The 17,953-nt window shown below is 62.5% G+C and overlaps 2 protein-coding genes across 2 annotated transcripts in view; one reads left to right on the plus strand and one right to left on the minus strand.

Moving 5' to 3' along the window:
- SHANK1 (SH3 and multiple ankyrin repeat domains 1) overlaps positions 1-1,532 on the minus strand; it is a 77,254-nt gene extending 75,722 nt beyond the window's left edge. Inside the window, 1 exon segment of the mRNA XM_071801057.1 lies at positions 1,424-1,532. The gene's annotated coding sequence lies outside the window, so the exon portion shown is untranslated.
- LOC136114305 (uncharacterized) lies at positions 126-17,785 on the plus strand. The gene is made up of 10 exons (XM_071801058.1): positions 126-167; positions 629-681; positions 819-973; positions 1,094-1,217; positions 1,266-1,851; positions 1,893-2,147; positions 4,338-4,440; positions 7,437-7,635; positions 13,550-13,689; positions 14,747-17,785. The coding sequence occupies exons 1-10, from the start codon at positions 126-128 to the stop codon at positions 16,240-16,242; spliced, it is 3,153 nt and encodes a 1,050-aa protein (XP_071657159.1). The 3' UTR covers positions 16,243-17,785.
- Positions 17,786-17,953: the final 168 nt, after the last annotated feature.

The following is a 17,953-nucleotide window of genomic DNA, read 5'->3' on the forward strand; positions in this document are numbered from 1 at the left end:
GCTGAACGAGCCCTAACGAGGCCACAATCCCCGTGCGAGGCCGCTTGCACACGCGTGTGCAACACCCCCCCCCCCTTCAACGCCCTTGATACGCGTGGGGATGGACACACACGTGTGTCACACGCATGGTGGGGGGGGCCACCCGTGCCACACACGTGGCCGAGCCGGTGGGCGCGGGGACCTTGCAGCCACGTGTGTGACACACGCGTGTGTCCCCGCCCCTCTTGCACGCGTGTCACCATCACCCCTTGCACAAACACACCCCCCCACACACCTTGCACAAGCGCCTCCCCGGTGCACGGAGCTCCCCGGTGCACACCACCCCCCCTTGCACACCCACGGAGCCGCCTTGCACGCCGGGCGTGTTGCACCAGCCGCCCCCCCCCCCCCCGCCTTCTTGCACGCCCGCCGCTCGGCCACGTTACGCGCATCCCCCCCCCCACACGCCGGTGCTTGCACGCCCCCGTTGCACCGACACCCCCATCCCCGCACCGGCCCCGTTGCACCGACACCCCCATCCTTGCACCCACACCCCCATTCTTGCACCGGTTCCGTTGCACCGACACCCCCAGCCTTGCACCGACACCGTGCATTGCACGGCCCGGCCCCGTTAAACCGGCTCCGTTAGACCGGCCCCGTTAGAACCGACCTGGTCCCTCCCGACCCCATTAAACCAGCCCGGTTAGAACCGACCTGGTCCCTCCCGACCCCATTAAACCAGCCCGGTTAGAACCGACCTGGTCCCTCCCGACCCCGTTAAACCGGCCCCGTTAGAACCGACCCGGTCCCGCCCGGCCCCGTTAAACCGGCCCCGTTAGAACCGACCCGGTCCCGCCCGGCCCCGTTAAACCAGCCCGGTTAGAACCGACCTGGTCCCTCCCGACCCCGTTAAACCGGCCCCGTTACACCCACCTGGTCCCGCCCGACCCCGTTAAACCGGCCCCGTTAGACCGACCCGGTCCCGCCCGACCCCGTTAGACCGACCCCGTTAGACCGGCCCGGTCCCGCCCGACCCCGTTAGACCGACCCCGTTAGACCGGCCCCGTTAAGCCGGCCCCGTTAGACCGAACTGGTCCCGCCCGGCCCCGTTAAGCCGGCCCCGTTAGACCGGTTCCGTTAGACCGAACTGGTCCCGCCCGGCCCCGTTACACCGACCCGGTCCCTCCCGACCCCGCTAAGCCGGCCCCGTTAGAACCGACCTGGTCCCGCCCGGCCCCGTTACACCGACCCGGTCCCTCCCGACCCCGCTAAGCCGGCCCCGTTAGAACCGACCTGGTCCCTCCCGGCCCCGTTAGAACCGACCTGGTCCCTCCCGGCCCCGTTACACCAACCCCGTTAGAACCGACCTGGTCCCGCCCGGCCCCGTTAGACCGACCCGGTCCCCCCCGGCCCCGTTACGTCCCCGGTCCCCCCCGCTCGGTACCTGCCGGCGGTGTCGAGAGCGGCGGGGGCGGCCCCGGGGAGCGGCCGCAGCGGAGCCCCCGGCGCGGCGAAGCGGAGCGGAGCGGTTCGGCCACGCCCACCGCCGGCGCCACGCCCCCCGGCCACGCCCCCACCCGTGCGCGCGCGCAACGCCACACCCACCACTTCCCCCGCCCGCCCCCCCCCCAGCGCGCCACGCCCACGCACCGCCCCCTGTATAATTCGTCACGCCCACTGGCAGCGCCCACAAAACGGTGGCCACGCCCCCCCACGCGGTGCTCCGCCCACTACGGCAGCAACGCCTACTACGGCAGCCCCGCCCACAGAACGCCCCGCTACTTCTATAATTGGCCACGCCCACTGCCACTCGCAGCCACGCCCACAAGGCTGGCCCCGCCCCCTGAGGTGCCCCGCCCACCCCCGCCCCCTGTATAATTGCCCCCCCACGACACTCGCAGCCACGCCCACAGGGCTGGCTCCGCCCCTTGAGATTCCCCGCCCACAAAACTCCCCACCCCTTATATAATTGGCCCCGCCCAGTGCTGCTCGCGGCCCCGCCCACCGGGCTGGCCCCGCCCCTGCAATGTCTCTCCCACTGCAGCAGCCCCGCCCACAACCCCCCAAGCCCCCCTATATGTTTGACCCCGCCCACTGACATTCGCAACCGCGCCCACAATGCTGGCCACGCCCCCGGTATAATTTGCCCCGCCCACTGCCAGCACAGGGTCAGGGGCACGAGGCTGGCCCCGCCCACCTGACATGCTCCGCCCACTCACACCTGTCCACCATGGCTATGGGGGGGGGGGGGCGGAACTTGGGGGTCCCAGGGGGTTTGGTGGGTTTTAGGGGGAGGGGGAAGGGGGGGGAAGGGGAAGGGGAGGGGGAAGGGGAGGGGGAGGGGGAGGGGGAGAGGGAAGGGGAGGGGGAAGGGGCAGGGGAGGGGGAGGGGGAGAGGGAAGGGGAGGGGGAAGGGGCAGGGGAGGGGGAGGGGAGAGGGAGGGGAGGGGAGGAGAGAGGGAGGGGAGGGGAGGGGAGGGGAGGGGAGGGGAGGGGAGGGGAGGGGAGGGGAGGGGAGGGGAGGGGAGGGAAGGGAAGGGAAGGGAAGGGAAGGGAAGGGAAGGGAAGGGAAGGGAAGGGAAGGGAAGGGAAGGGAAGGGAAGGGAAGGGAAGGGAAGGGAAGGGAAGGGAAGGGAAGGGAAGGGAAGGGAAGGGAAGGGAAGGGAAGGGAAGGGAAGGGAAGGGAAGGGAAGGGAAGGGAAGGGAAGGGAAGGGGAAGGGGAAGCATAATAAATAAGTGGAAAAATAAGGTTATAGAGAGAGGAAGAGGTGGTGATGCACATCACACCCATGGGTCCGACCCGCCATTGGTCACTATGGGATGCCAACCGTCCTCCCTCTTCAGATACTGTCAGGATATACTTGGGGAACGTATAGATACGTATATGTATGTTTCTGTATATATATATAAAATATACAGCCATAGCACCCTGAGAACGCCTGGTCTGGGAAGCTAAGCAGGGTCGGGCCCGGTCAGTGCTTGGATGGGAGACCACAGGAAGGCCAATGGGATCTGGGGTGGGTTAGAAGGGGGTGGTCAGTGGGTCAGAGAGGTTCTCCTGCCCCTCTGCTCTGCCCTTGAATAAAGGGTTTAGTTCAGATACTATCAGGATATACTTAGGAAACATATATATGTGTATGCATATATAATATATACACCCATAGCACCCTGAGAACGCCTGGTCTGGGAAGCTAAGCAGGGTCGGGCCCGGTCAGTGCTTGGATGGGAGACCATCCTAAACCTGGGCCTCCCATCCTAGGCCTGGGTCTCCCATCCTAAACCTGGGTCTCCCATCCTAAATCTGGGTCTCCCGTCCTAAACCTGGGTCTCCTGTCCTAGGCCTGGTTCTCCTGTCCTAAACCTGAGTCTCCTGTTCTAGGCCTGGGTCTCCTGTCCTATGCCTGGATCTCCCATCCTAGGCCTGGTTCTCCTGTCCTAAACCTGGGTCTCCCGTCCTAAACCCAGGTTTCCCATCCTAAACCTGTCTCTCCCATCCTAGGCCTGGGTCTCCCATCCTAAACCTGGTTCTCCTGTCCTAAACCTGGGTCTCCTGTCCTAGGCCTGGATCTCCTGTCCCAGGCCTGGTTCTCCTGTCCTAAACCTGGGTCTCCCATCCTAAACCCGGGTTTCCCGTCCTAAACCCGGGTCTCCCGTCCTAAACCTGTCTCTCCCATCCTAAACCTGGGCCTCCCATTCTAGGCCTGGGTCTCCCATCCTAAACCTGGGTCTCCCATCCTAAACCTGGGTCTCCCGTCCTAAACCTGAGTCTCCCGTCCTAAACCTGAGTCTCCTGTCCTAAACCTGTCTCTCCCATCCTAAACTTGGGCCTCCCATCCTAGGCCTGGGTCTCCCATCCTAAACCTGGGTCTCCTGTCCTATGCCTGGATCTCCCATCCTAGGCCTGGGTCTCCCGTCCTAAACCTGTCTCTCCCATCCTAGGCCTGGGTCTCCCGTCCTAAACCTGGTTCTCCTGTCCTAGGCCTGGATCTCCCATCCTAGGCCTGGTTCTCCTGTCCTAAACCTGGGTCTCCCGTCCTAAACCCGGGTCTCCCGTCCTAAACCTGTCTCTCCCATCCTAAACCTGGGCCTCCCATTCTAGGCCTGGGTCTCCCATCCTAAACCTGGGTCTCCCATCCTAAACCTGGGTCTCCCGTCCTAAACCTGGGTCTCCCGTCCTAAACCTGAGTCTCCCGTCCTAAACCTGAGTCTCCTGTCCTAAACCTGTCTCTCCCATCCTAAACTTGGGCCTCCCATTCTAGGCCTGGGTCTCCCGTCCTAAACCTGGGTCTCCTGTCCTAGGCCTGGTTCTCCTGTCCTAGGCCTGGTTCTCCCATCCTAAACCTGGGTCTCCCTCCAGCTGCAGCAGGACAGGAGCAGGTTGGATGACTACCTGACCCAGAGCCTGCTCTACCGCAAGGATGCTCAGCCCAGCTCGCGAGAGGCGGCCGTGAGGTTCCTCGGTGAGTCAGGACCCCCGGGGTCCCTCTTTGGGCAGCAGGGACCCCGTCCCCACCGCTGCAATGATGGGAAGGAGCAATGTCCTACGTTGGAAGGACCCAAAGGATCATGGAGTCCAACCACAACCCAACTCTAAAATGGCCCTGAGAACCTTGTCTGCTCAACCCTCAATGGATGGTGACTCTTCAACCCAATTTGTGCCATAATCGTTGAATTAGAGAATCATTTTAATTGGGAGAGACCCTCAAGGTCATCGACAACCACAACCCAACTGTGTCACTAAATGTCCCCAAGAACCTCGTCTGTTCAACCCTCGATGGTTGGTGACCCTTCAATGTCCCTTCAACCCAATTTGCCCCATAATCATTGAATTAGAGAATCATTTTGGTTGGAAAAGACCCCAAAGATCATGGAGTCCAACCCCAACCCAACTGTGTCACTAAATGTCCCCAAGAACCTCATCAATTCAACCCTCCAGCGCTGGCGACTCCACCACCACCCTGTGCACCCCATTCCAGCCCTTTTTGGGCAGAAACGACCCCAAATTCCCCATTTCCAACCTCCATTTGTGATGCTGAGGGTGCTGAGAGCCCGGCCCAGGTTGGCCAAGAGGTGGTGGATGAAGCACCCATGGGAACACCCAACGTCCCGTTGGACGGGGCTCTGAGCACCCTGAGCTGGGGTCGGGCTCAATGAGGTTGGGGTCTCTGTGGGGAACCTGGGGGTGTCTATGGGGACTCTGGGGGGTGTATTTGGGAATCTGGGGGTGTCTATGGGGACTCTGGGGGTGTCTGTGGGAACCTGGGGGTGTCTATGGGGAACCTGGGGGTGTCTGTGGGGAACCTGGGGGTGTCTATGGGAATCTGGGGGTGTCTATGGGCAATCTGGGGGTGTCTATGGGGAATCTGGGGGTGTCTATGGGGAACCTGGGGGTGTCTATGGGGAATCTGGGGGTGTCTATGGGGAACCTGGGGGTGTCTATGGGGAATCTGGGGGTGTCTATGGGGAACCTGGGGGTGTCTATGGGGAATCTGGGGGTGTCTATGGGGAACCTGGGGGTGTCTATGGGAATCTGGGGGTGTCTATGGGGAACCTGGGGGTGTCTGTGGGACTCTGGGGGTGTCTGTGGGGAACCTGGGGGTGTCTATGGGGACTCTGGGGGTGTCTATGGGGAACCTGGGGGTGTCTATGGGGAACCTGGGGGTGTCTGTGGGCAATCTGGGGGTGTCCATGGGGAACCTGGGGGTGTCTATGGGGAACCTGGGGGTGTCTGTGGGAATCTGGGGGGGTCTGTGGGCAATCTGGGGGTGTCCATGGGGAACCTGGGGGTGTCTATGTGGAATCTGGGGGTGTCTGTGGGAATCTGGGGGGGTCTGTGGGCAATCTGGGGGTGTCTATGGGGAATATGGAGGTGTCTGTGGGGACTCTGGGGGTGTCTATGGGGAACCTGGGGGGTCTATGGGCAATCTGGGGGTGTCTATGGGGAACCTGGGGGTGTCTATGGGAACCTGGGGGTGTCTATGGGGACTCTGGGGGTGTCTATGGGGAACCTGGGGGTGTCTGTGGGGAACCTGGGGGTGTCTATTGGAATCTGGGGGTGTCTATGGGGAATCTGGGGGTGTCTGTGGGGAACCTGGGGGTGTCTATGGGGACTCTGGGGGTGTCTATGGGGAACCTGGGGGTGTCTGTGGGAATCTGGGGGTGTCTATGGGGAATCTGGGGGTGTCTGAGGGAACCTGGGGGTGTCTGTGGGAACCTGGGGGTGTCTGTGGGAATCTGGGGGTGTCTATGGGGAACCTGGGGGTGTCTATGGGGAACCTGGGGGTGTCTGTGGGCAATCTGGGGGTGTCTATGGGAATCTGGGGGGGTCTGTGGGCAATCTGGGGGGGTCTGTGGGGAACCTGGGGGTGTCTATGGGGAATATGGAGGTGTGTATGGGGACTCTGGGGGTGTCTATGGGAATCTGGGGGTGTCTATGGGGAACCTGGGGGTGTCTATGGGAATCTGGGGGTGTCTATGGGGAACCTGGGGGTGTCTATGGGAATCTGGGGGTGTCTGTGGGGACTCTGGGGGTGTCTGTGGGGACTCTGGGGGTGTCTGTGGGAATCTGGGGGTGTCTGTGGGGACTCTGGGGGTGTCTATGGGGAATCTGGGGGTGTCTATGGGGAATATGGAGGTGTCTATGGGGACTCTGGGGGTGTCTATGGGAATCTGGGGGTGTCTATGGGGAACCTGGGGGTGTCTATGGGAATCTGGGGGTGTCTATGGGGAACCTGGGGGTGTCTATGGGAATCTGGGGGTGTCTGTGGGGACTCTGGGGGTGTCTGTGGGGATCTGGGGGTGTCTGTGGGAATCTGGGGGTGTCTATGGGGATCTGGGGGTGTCTATGGGCAATCTGGGGGTGTCTATGGGGACTCTGGGGGTGTCTATGGGGACTCTGGGGGTGTCTATGGGCAATCTGGGGGTGTCCATGGGGAACCTGGGGGTGTCTATGGGAATCTGGGGGTGTCTATGGGGAATCTGGGGGTGTCTATGGGAATCTGGGGGTGTCTGTGGGGAACCTGGGGGTGTCTATGGGGACTCTGGGGGTGTCTGTGGGGAACCTGGGGGTGTCTATGGGAATCTGGGGGTGTCTATGGGGAACCTGGGGGTGTCTATGGGAATCTGGGGGTGTCTATGGGGAACCTGGGGGTGTCTATGGGGAACCTGGGGGTGTCTATGGGGAATCTGGGGGTGTCTGTGGGGAACCTGGGGGTGTCTATGGGGAATCTGGGGGTGTCTATGGGAGTCTGGGGGTATCTGAGGGAACCTGGGGGTGTCTATGGGGAACCTCGGGGGTCTATGGGGAATCTGGGGGTGTCTATGGGGACCTGGGGGTGTCTCTGGTAATATGGAGGTGTCTATGGGCAATCTGGGGGTGTCTATGGGGACCTGGGGGTGTCTCTGGGTAACCTGGGGGTGTCCGGAGCCTTCTGGGCTCCATCTCCTCCCCCCCCAGCCCTCCAGCCCCTGAGGGAGGACCCGGAGCCCCCATCGGGTGCTTGGCACCCAGCCCCCGTTCATGCTCACGAGCGCACGCCCGCCGGGCGCTGGAGCCGCGGAGCCGGGCGCTGGAGCCGCGGAGCCGGGCGCTGGAGCCGCCGCGCTGCCTGCCCCGGGGGCCCTGGAGCCATTAAACCGCCCCCCCTCGTTAACGGGTTCGTTTATTCACCGTTCATTATCTCCTGGGCTGGGACACGTCAGTGCTGGACGCGGGGAGCTGTCGCACACAGGGCCCTGAGCGCGATTCAGGGCACACGCGTGTCCCCGACCTCACACGCGTGTCCCCGACCTCACACGCGTGTCCCCGACCTCACACGCGTGTCCCCGACCCACACGCGTGTCCCCGACCCCACACGCGTGGCCCCGACCCCACACGCGTGGCCCCGACCCCACACGCGTGTCCCCGACCTCACACGCGTGTCCCCGACCCACACGCGTGGCCCCGACCCCACACGCGTGTCCCCATTGCACAGGCGTCCCCAAGCCCACACGCGTGTCCCCAACCCCACACGCGTGTCCCCGACCTCACACGCGTGTCCCTGAACCCACACGCGTGTCCCCAACCTCACACGCGTGTCCCCGACCCACACGCGTGTCCCCGACCTCACACACGTGTCCCCATTGCACAGGCGTCCCCAAGCCCACACGCGTGTCCCCAAGCCCACACGCGTGTCCCCGACCCACACGCGTGTCCCTGACCCCACACGCGTGTCCCCGACCTCACACGCGTGTCCCTGACCCCACACGTGTGTCCCCGACCCCACACGCGTGTCCCCATTGCACAGGCGTCCCCAAGCCCACACGCGTGTCCCCGACCTCACACGCGTGTCCCCGACCTCAGACGCGTGTCCCCGACCCACACGCGTGTGCCCGACCCCACACGCATGTCCCCGACCCCACACGCATGTCCCCGACCTCACACGCGTGTCCCCGACCCACACGCATGTCCCCGACCCACACGCGTGTCCCCATTGCACAGGCGTCCCCAAGCCCACACGCGTGTCCCCAACCTCACACGCGTGTCCCTGAACCCACACGCGTGTCCCCGACCCCACACGCATGTCCCCGACCCACACGCGTGTCCCCATTGCACAGGCGTCCCCAAGCCCACACGCGTGTCCCCAACCTCACACGCGTGTCCCTGAACCCACACGCGTGTCCCCAACCTCACACGCGTGTCCCCGACCCACACGCGTGTTCCCGACCCCACACGCGTGTCCCCAACCCACACACGTGTCCCCGACCTCACACGCATGTCCCCATTGCACAGGCGTCCCCAAGCCCACACTCGTGTCCCCGACCCCACACGCGTGTCCCCAACCCCACACGCGTGTCCCCGACCTCACACGCGTGTCCCCGACCCACACGCGTGTCCCCGACCCCACACGCGTGTCCCCGACCCACACGCGTGTCCCCGACCTCACACGCGTGTCCCCGACCTCACACGCGTGTCCCCAACCTCACACGCGTGTCCCCGACCCACACACGTGTCCCCGACCTCACACGCGTGTCCCCGACCTCACACGCGTGTCCCCGACCCACACGCGTGTCCCCGACCCCACACGCGTGGCCCCGACCCCACACGCGTGTCCCCATTGCACAGGCGTCCCCAAGCCCACACGCGTGTCCCCAACCCCACACGCGTGTCCCCGACCTCACACGCGTGTCCCCGACCCCACACGCGTGTCCCCGACCCCACACGCATGTCCCCAACCCCACACACGTGTCCCCGACCCACACGCGTGTCCCTGAACCCACACGCGTGTCCCCGACCCCACACATGTGTCCCCGACCCACACGCGTGTCCCCATTGCACAGGTGTCCCCAACCCCACACGCGTGTCCCCAACTCCACACGCGTGTCCCCGAGCCACACGTGTCCCCGACCCCACTCTCATGTCCCCCATTGCACACGTGTCCCTGACCCCACACGCGTGTCCCCAACCCCACACGCGTGTCCCCAACCCCACACGCATGTCCCCGACCCACACGCGTGTCCCCGACCTCACACGCGTGTCCCCGACCCACACGCGTGTCCCCGACCTCACACGCGTGTCCCCGACCTCACACGCGTGTCCCCGACCCACACGCGTGTCCCCATTGCACAGGCGTCCCCAAGCCCACACTCGTGTCCCCGACCCCACACGCGTGTCCCCGACCCCACACGCGTGTCCCCAACCTCACACGCGTGTCCCCGACCCCACACGCATGTCCCTGAAACCACACACGTGTCCCTAACCTCACACACGTGTCCCCGACCCACACGCGTGTCCCCAACCCCACGCGTGTGTTCCCGACCCACACGCGTGTCCCCAACCCCACACGCGTGTCCCTAACCTCACACGCGTGTCCCCATTGCACAGGCGTCCCCAAGCCCACACCCGTGTCCCCGACCCACACGCGTGTCCCCAACCCCACACGCGTGTCCCCGACCTCACACGCGTGTCCCTGAACCCACACGCGTGTCCCCAACCTCACATGCGTGTCCCCGACCCACACGCGTGTTCCCGACCCACATGCGTGTCCCCAACCCCACACGCGTGTCCCCAACCCCACACGTGTCCCCAACCCCACACTCTTGTCCCCAACCCCATATACGCGTGCCCCATTGCACACGCGTGTCCCCAACCCCACACTCATGTCCCAAACCCCACACGCGTGTCCCCATTGCACAGGTGTCCCCAACCCCACACGCGTGTCCCCAACTCCACACGCGTGTCCCCGAGCCACACGTGTCCCCGACCCCACTCTCATGTCCCCCATTGCACACGTGTCCCTGACCCCACACGCGTGTCCCCAACCCCACACGCGTGTCCCCAACCTCACACGCGTGTCCCCGACCTCACACGCGTGTCCCCGACCCACACGCGTGTCCCCGACCCACACGCGTGTCCCCAACCCCACACTCTTGTCCCCAACCCCATTCGTGTCCCCATTGCACAGGTGTCCCCAACCCCACACGCGTGTCCCCATTGCACAGGCGTCCCCAAGCCCACACGCGTGTCCCCAACCCCACATACGTGTCCCCCATTGCACACGTGTCCCAAACCCCACACGCGTGTCCCCCATTGCACACACGTGTCCCTGACCCCACACACGTGTCCCCAACCCCATATACGTGTCCCCAACCCCACTCTCATGTCCCCCATTGCACACGTGTCCCTAATCCCAAACGTGTGTCCCCAACCCCACACACGTGTCCCCAACCCCACTCTCATGTCCCCCATTGCACACTCGTGTCCCCAACCCCAGTCTCATGTCCCCGCATTGGACACGCGTGTCCCCCATTACATGCGTGTCCCCAACCCCACATACGTGTCCCCCATTGCACAGGTGTCCCCAACCCCACACGCGTGTCCCCAAGCCCACACGCGTGTCCGCCATTGCACACGCATATCCCCAAACCCACACTCGTGTCCCTCATTGCACGCGTGTCCCCGACCCCACACGCGTGTCCCCATTGCACAAGTGTCCCCAACCCCACACTCATGTCCCCCATTGCACACACGTGTCCCTGACCCCACACTCGTGTCCCCAACCCCACATACGCGTCCCCCATTGCACACGCGTGTCCCCAACCCCACTCTCATGTCCCCACATCGGACACGCGTGTCCCCAATCCCACTCTCATGTCCCCGCATTGGACACGCGTGTCCCCCATTGCATGCGTGTCCCCAACCCCACACTCATGTCCCCAACCCCACTCGCGTCCCCATTGCACAGGTGTCCCCAACCCCACTCTCATGTCCCCCATTGCACACCCGTGTCCCCAATCCCACTCTCCTGTCCCCACATCGGACACGCGTGTCCCTAATCCCACACGCGTGTCCCCCATTGCACACGTGTCCCCAACCCCACACGCGTGTCCCCAACCCCACACACGTGTCCGCCATTGCACACGTGTGTCCCCAAACCCACACACGTGTCCCTCATTGCACGCGTGTCCCCGACCCCACACTCGTGCCGCCGACCCCACACTCGTGCCCCCGACCCCACACGCGTGTCCCCACCTTGTGTCCCCCCACACAACGCCGCCTTCCCGCGCCCGCGCTCATTTCCCGCCACGCCCCCCATTTCCCGCCACGCCCCCCATTTCCCGCCCATAATGCGCCTGCATCTCCGCTCCGCCCCCCACCCTCCCCCGCCCCTCCCCGGAAGTGACGTTCACGCGCGGCCGGAAGCGTCGCTGGGGGAGACGTTGAGGCGGCGGCACCGGCGGGACCGGGGGGACACGGTGGGTTTGAGGGGGACGGGGGGTCTGGGGGGGACCGGGGGGTTTGAGGGGGACCTGAGGGGTCTGGGGGGGACACGGTGGGTTTGAGGGGGACCGGGGGTCTGGGGGGGACACGGTGGGTTTGAGGGGGACGGGGGGTCTGGGGGGGACCGGGGGGTTTGAGGGGGACCTGAGGGGTTTGGGGGGGACCGGGGGGTCTAGGGGGACCTGGGGGGTTTGGCGGGAACGGGGGGTCTGGGGGAACCCGGGGGGTCTGGGGGTCCGGGGGGGGAAAGGAGCTGAGGTGGGGAAACTGGGAGGGACTGGGATATACTGGGGGGCTCTGGTTGAAATGATATGACGGATCTGGTTGGTACTGGGAGGGACTGGGATTTATTGGGGGGGGTCTGGGGTATACTGGGGGGCGTCTGGTTGGTACTGGGAGGAACTGGGATGTACTGGGAGGGTCTGGTTGTAATGATATGAGGGGTCTGGTTGGTATTGGGGGGAACTGGGATATACTGGGGGGGTCTGGTTGATATTGGGGGGGACTGGGATATACTGGGAGGGTCTGGGTGATACCGGGGGGGACTGGGATGTACCGGGGGGGTCTGGTTGATACTGGGAGGGACTGGGATATACTGGGAGGGTCTCATTGTAACGATATGAGGGGTCTGAGTGATACTGGGATTCACTGGGATATACTGGGTGGGTCTGGTTGATATTGGGGGGGACTGGGATATATTGGGGGGGGTCTGGTTGGTACTGGAAGGGACTGGGATATACTGGGGGGGGTCTGGTTGGTACTGGAAGGGACTGGGATATACTGGGGGGGGTCTGGTTGGTACTGCAAAGGACTGGGATGTACTGGGAGGATGGGGGGCAGGGCCTCCCAGTATATCCCAGTCCCTCCCAGTATCACTCAGAGCCCTTCACCTCACTGCCCTCCCCCATCCCATTACAACCAGAGCTTCCCAGTATATCCCAGTCCCTCCCAGTACCAGCCAGACCCCTCATATCATTACAACCAGACCCCCCAGTCTATCCCAGTACCAACCAGACCCCCCCAGTACATCCCAGTCCCTCCCAGTATCAACCAGACCCCCCCAGTATATCCCAGTCCCTCCCAGTACCAACCAAACCCCCCCAGTACATCCCAGTCCTTCCCAGTACCAACCACACCTCCCCAGTATATCCCAGTCCCTCCCAGTATCACTCAGACCCCTCCCAGTATATCCCAGTCCCTCCCAGTATCACTCAGACCCCTTCCAGTATATCCCAGTCCCTCCCAGTACCAACCACACCCCCCCCAGTATATCCCAGTCCTTCCCAGTATCAACCAGACCCCCTCATATCATTACAACCAGACCCCCTCAGTATATCCCAGTCCCTCCCAGTACCAACCACACCCCCCCCAGTATATCCCAGTCCTTCCCAGTATCAACCAGATCCCCTCATATCATTACAACCAGACCCCCTCAGTATATCCCAGTCCCTCCCAGTACCAACCACACCCCCCCCAGTATATCCCAGTCCTTCCCAGTATCAACCAGATCCCCTCATATCATTACAACCAGACCCCCTCAGTATATCCCAGTCCCTCCCAGTACCAACCAGACCCCCCCAGTACATCCCAATCCCTCCCAGTATCAACCAGACCCCTCATATCATTACAACCAGACCCCCCCCGGTATATCCCAGTCCCTCCCAGTACCAACCAGACCCCCCCCAGTATATCCCAGTCCCTCCCGTGCTATTATTGGCTCGGAGCCTCTTGTACCGCTCCCATTTCCCTCCTTTTTTCCCCCGAAACCACCCTTAAAATTCCCATTCTAACCCCCGACACCCCCATTCCAGCCCCCGCGGCGGCGCTCCCGGCGCTCCCCATGGCGACTCGACGGCGCCGCCGCTGCGCCGGAGCCCTCGTGGCCGCGCTTCGGCTCCACCGCCGCGCAGCCGACCCCTTCGCCGCGCGGCGCGCCCCCCTTTAGGAGCACGTAAGTGGGGTTTCGGGGCCCTTTTTGAGGCTGAACCACTTTTACCGTGTAAACCAAACAACTCCACTTCTCTTTTACCATCTAAAGCAACCAACTCCTCTTTTACCATGTAAACCAACTGACTCCACTTTTCTTTTACCATCTAAAGCAACCAACTCCTCTTTTACCATGTAAACCAACCAACTCCGCTTCTCTTTTACCATCTAAACCAACCGACTCCACTTCTCTCCTATTTTTACCATGTAAACCAACCAACTCCACTTCTCTTTTACCATCTAAACCAACCAGCTCCTCTTCTACCATGTAAACCAACTGATTTCACTTCTCTTTTACCGTCTAAACCAACCGACTCCACTTTTCTTTTACCATCTAAACCAACCAACTCCACTTCCATTTCTACCATCTAAACCAATTGGCTTCACTTCTCTTTTACCGTCTAAACCAACCAACTCCGCTTCTCTTTTACCATCTAAACCAACCGAATCGACTTCTCTTTTACCATGTAAACCAACCAACTCCACTTCTCTTTTACCATGTAAACCAACCAACTCCACTTCTCTTTTACCATGTAAACCAACCAACTCCACTTCTCTTTTACCATGTAAACCAACCAACTCCACTTCTCTTTTACCATCTAAACCAACCGACTCCACTTCTCTCCCATTTTTACCATCTAAACCAACCGACTCCACTTCTCTTTTACCATCTAATCCAACCAACTCCACTTCTCTTTTACCATCTAAACCAACCAACTCCGCTTCTCTCTCATTTTTACCATCTAAACCAATCAACTCCACTTCTCTTTTACCATGTAAACCAACCAACTCCACTTCTCTTTTACCATGTAAACCAACCAACTCCACTTCTCTTTTACCATCTAAACCAACCGACTCCACTTCTCTCCCATTTTTACCATCTAAACCAACCGACTCCACTTCTCTTTTACCATCTAATCCAACCAACTCCACTTCTCTTTTACCATCTAAACCAACCAACTCCGCTTCTCTCCCATTTTTACCGTGTAAACCAACCGTCTCCTCTCCCATTGTTCCCGCAGGGGCCGCCATGGCGGGGCGCCCGGCTCCCCCGTTTTCCCCGCCATCCTCTCCCCTTTGCGACGACGATCAAGAGGAGGAAGAGGAGGAGGCGCAACCACGAGAAGGACCGGGGGACGCATCCCCGCGCCGCTCGCGCCGCTACCGGGGGGTTTTGCCCCCTCGTGGCGCCAGCAGGACGTCCCGTGAGGATGATGATGAGCGGCCATGCCGGAGGAAGCACTGGTTGTACCTAAAACCCGAACCGAAGCGCGGGGAAAGCGCCGAGGAGCCGGGACCGTCACGAGGGAAGCGGCTCCGCTTCCTCTGGGGTGAATTCGGGCAAGAAGAGCCGGAAAACGCACCGGAGGAGCCGCCACGGAGCGGCGAGGAGGATGAGGAGCGACCATCGCGCTCCTGCTCGCCCGACGGCGCCCGCGCTAAGCCGGACTTTGTGCAGCTCATCGACGAGCGCGGCATCTACTCCACGGCCAAATTGGTGCTGGGGAGCGCGGTGGGCGAGCTGGATGAGGCCTCCGGCGCCAAACGCGGGGCGGGCGAGCTGGAGATCCGCGAGGTGATCGTGGACGAGAAGCCGTTCCAGTGCGGCGTGTGCGAGAAGGCGTTCAAGCGGGCGTGGGAGCTCTTCAGCCACGAGGTGGTGCACAACGAGGAGCGCCCGTTCCGCTGCGACCTGTGCCAAGCGTCCTTCAAGCGCCACTCGGACTTCAAGAGCCACCGTTTGGTTCACACGGAGGAGCGGCCGTTCCGGTGCGAACTGTGCGGGAAACGCTTCAAACGCTCTTCCAACCTCCAGGAACACCGGCGCATCCATAGCGGGGAGCGACCCTTCCGCTGCCCGCGTTGCGCCAAGAGCTTCAAGACGCCCTACGAGCTCCAGCGCCACGCGCTCACCCACTGCGCCGAGAAACCCTTCAAGTGCGCCGATTGCGGGAAGGACTTCCCCACCTCCAACGCCTTGCTCTTGCACCAACGCCAACACTGCGACGACAAACCCCACGTGTGCGGCGTGTGCGGGAAGAAGTTCACCTACGGGCACAGCTTGAAGGTGCACGAGCGCGTGCACACGGGCGACCGACCCTTCGTCTGCCCGCTCTGCGGGAAGGGGTTCAAGCAATCCAACGCGCTGGCCTCGCACGAGCGCGTGCACACGGGCGAGCGGCCCTTCGCGTGCAAGACGTGCGGGAAGGCCTTCAAGCAGTCGTCCTACCTGGTGATCCACGAGCGGGCGCACACCGGCGAGAGGCCCTATAAGTGCGAGGCGTGCGGGAAGGCGTTCGCTCGGCCATCTTTGCTCCTCCAGCACCACCGCGTGCACAGCCAGGAGAGGCCGTACGAGTGTAGCTTCTGCCATAAGTTCTTCAAAGATGTCGCCTACCTGGCCGTGCACGAGAAGGTGCACACGGGGGAGACGCCGTACAAGTGCGGCGTGTGCGACAAGGGCTTCGCGCACCCCTCCAACCTCCTGCAGCACCAGCGCATTCACCGCGATGGTTGAGACCCCGCCATTCGTTGGCCGCCATGGTTGAGACCCCGCCATTCGTTGGCCGCGATGGTGGAGACCCCGCCGTTCGTTGGCCGCCATGGTGGAGACCCCGCCGTTCGTTGGCCGCCATGGTGGAGACCCCGCCGTTCGTTGGCCGCCATGGTGGAGACCCCGCCGTTCGTTGGCCGCCATGGTGGAGACCCCGCCGTTCGTTGGCCGCCGTGGTGGAGACCCCGCCGTTCGTTGGCCGCCGTGGTGGAGACCCCGCCGTTCGTTGGCCGCCGTGGTGGAGACCCCGCCGTTCGTTGGCCGCCGTGGTGGAGACCCCGCCGTTCGTTGGCCGCCGTGGTGGAGACCCCACCGTTCGTTGGCCGCCATGGTGGAGACCCCGCCGTTCGTTGGCCGCCATGGTCGAGACCCCGCCATTCGTTGGCCGCCATGGTCGAGACCCCGCAGTTCACCACGATGGTTGAGACCTCGCCGTTCGCCGCCATGGTCGAGACCCCGCCGTTCAGACCCCGCCGTTGACTGCCACGGTTGAGACCCCCGCCGTTCGCCGCCATGGTTGAGACCCCGCCGTTGACCGCCATGGTTGAGACCCCCGCCGTTGACCGCCATGGTTGAGACCCCGCCGTTCGCCGCCACGGTTGAGACCCCGCGGCGCCGGGTGAGACCCTCCCCGGGGGGTTTTAAGTGGGGGGACGGATATGGAGCCATGGAAAGATGGGGCGCTTCTCTGGAGACGCACGCTGGACATGGAGACGCACGCCATTGTGACCTGGGGGGATTTTGGGGACGCCGTTTTGGGGCCTGAGGTGATTTTGGGGGCGCCATTTTGGGGCCTGAGGTGATTTTGGGGGCGCCATTTCGGGGGCTGAGGATTTTGGCGCCATTTTGATCCTTGAGGTGATTTTGGCGCCATTTTGCTCCCTGAGGTGATTTTGGCGCCATTTTGAGCCCTGAGGTGATTTTGGCGCCATTTTGCTCCCTGAGGTGATTTTGGCGCCATTTTGAGCCCTGAGGTGATTTTGGCGCCATTTTGCTCCCTGAGGTGATTTTGGCGCCATTTTGCTCCCTGAGATGATTCAGGCGCCATTTTGCGCCCTGAGCTGATCCAGGTGCCGCCATTTTGACCCGGCAACCACACAAGGGGCCAAAGCTGCTTTTTGGGAGCGACCCACGAGGGTCCGACCATCGGGACAAAAATCACGGCGAACCCCCGTCCCCTTTTGCGCTCCGTCCATACCTCACGCTGCTAATTAACGTGGTTAATCACCCCCCTCCCTTCTCCGTCCGCTTCGGGAGCCTCGGCGAGCGACGCCATGAATCCTCCAACCACTCCTGGGGTTCCAGGTCAACAAGACACAACCACCCCCCCTTCATCATCCTCCTCTCCCTCCAGAACTGGGATTTATCCCCTGATGGCCACAACATGGACCTTTTTGCTCATGAGGGAGCCACGGGGGCGCCATCTTGTCCCTCAGGTTATCCCACCTCGTCCCCCCATTTTTCGTACGATCCCTGGGCGTGGAGGGCGGGTGGGTGGGATATGGGTGCTCCACACACTAATTACAAGATGGTTATTTAACGATGTTTCGCCTAATTACCTCCTCTACCTTATTTCTATGGGGTTTTGGCGCTTGAGGGGGTCTCACCCATCCCACCCGGCGCCATAAGGATCCCGCTTATCCCCTCCAAATTGGGCCAGAAAAGGCCCATTTTG

This window comes from Patagioenas fasciata, chromosome 35 (assembly GCF_037038585.1).
Source record: "Patagioenas fasciata isolate bPatFas1 chromosome 35, bPatFas1.hap1, whole genome shotgun sequence".
In the NCBI taxonomy this organism is placed as follows: domain Eukaryota; kingdom Metazoa; phylum Chordata; class Aves; order Columbiformes; family Columbidae; genus Patagioenas; species Patagioenas fasciata.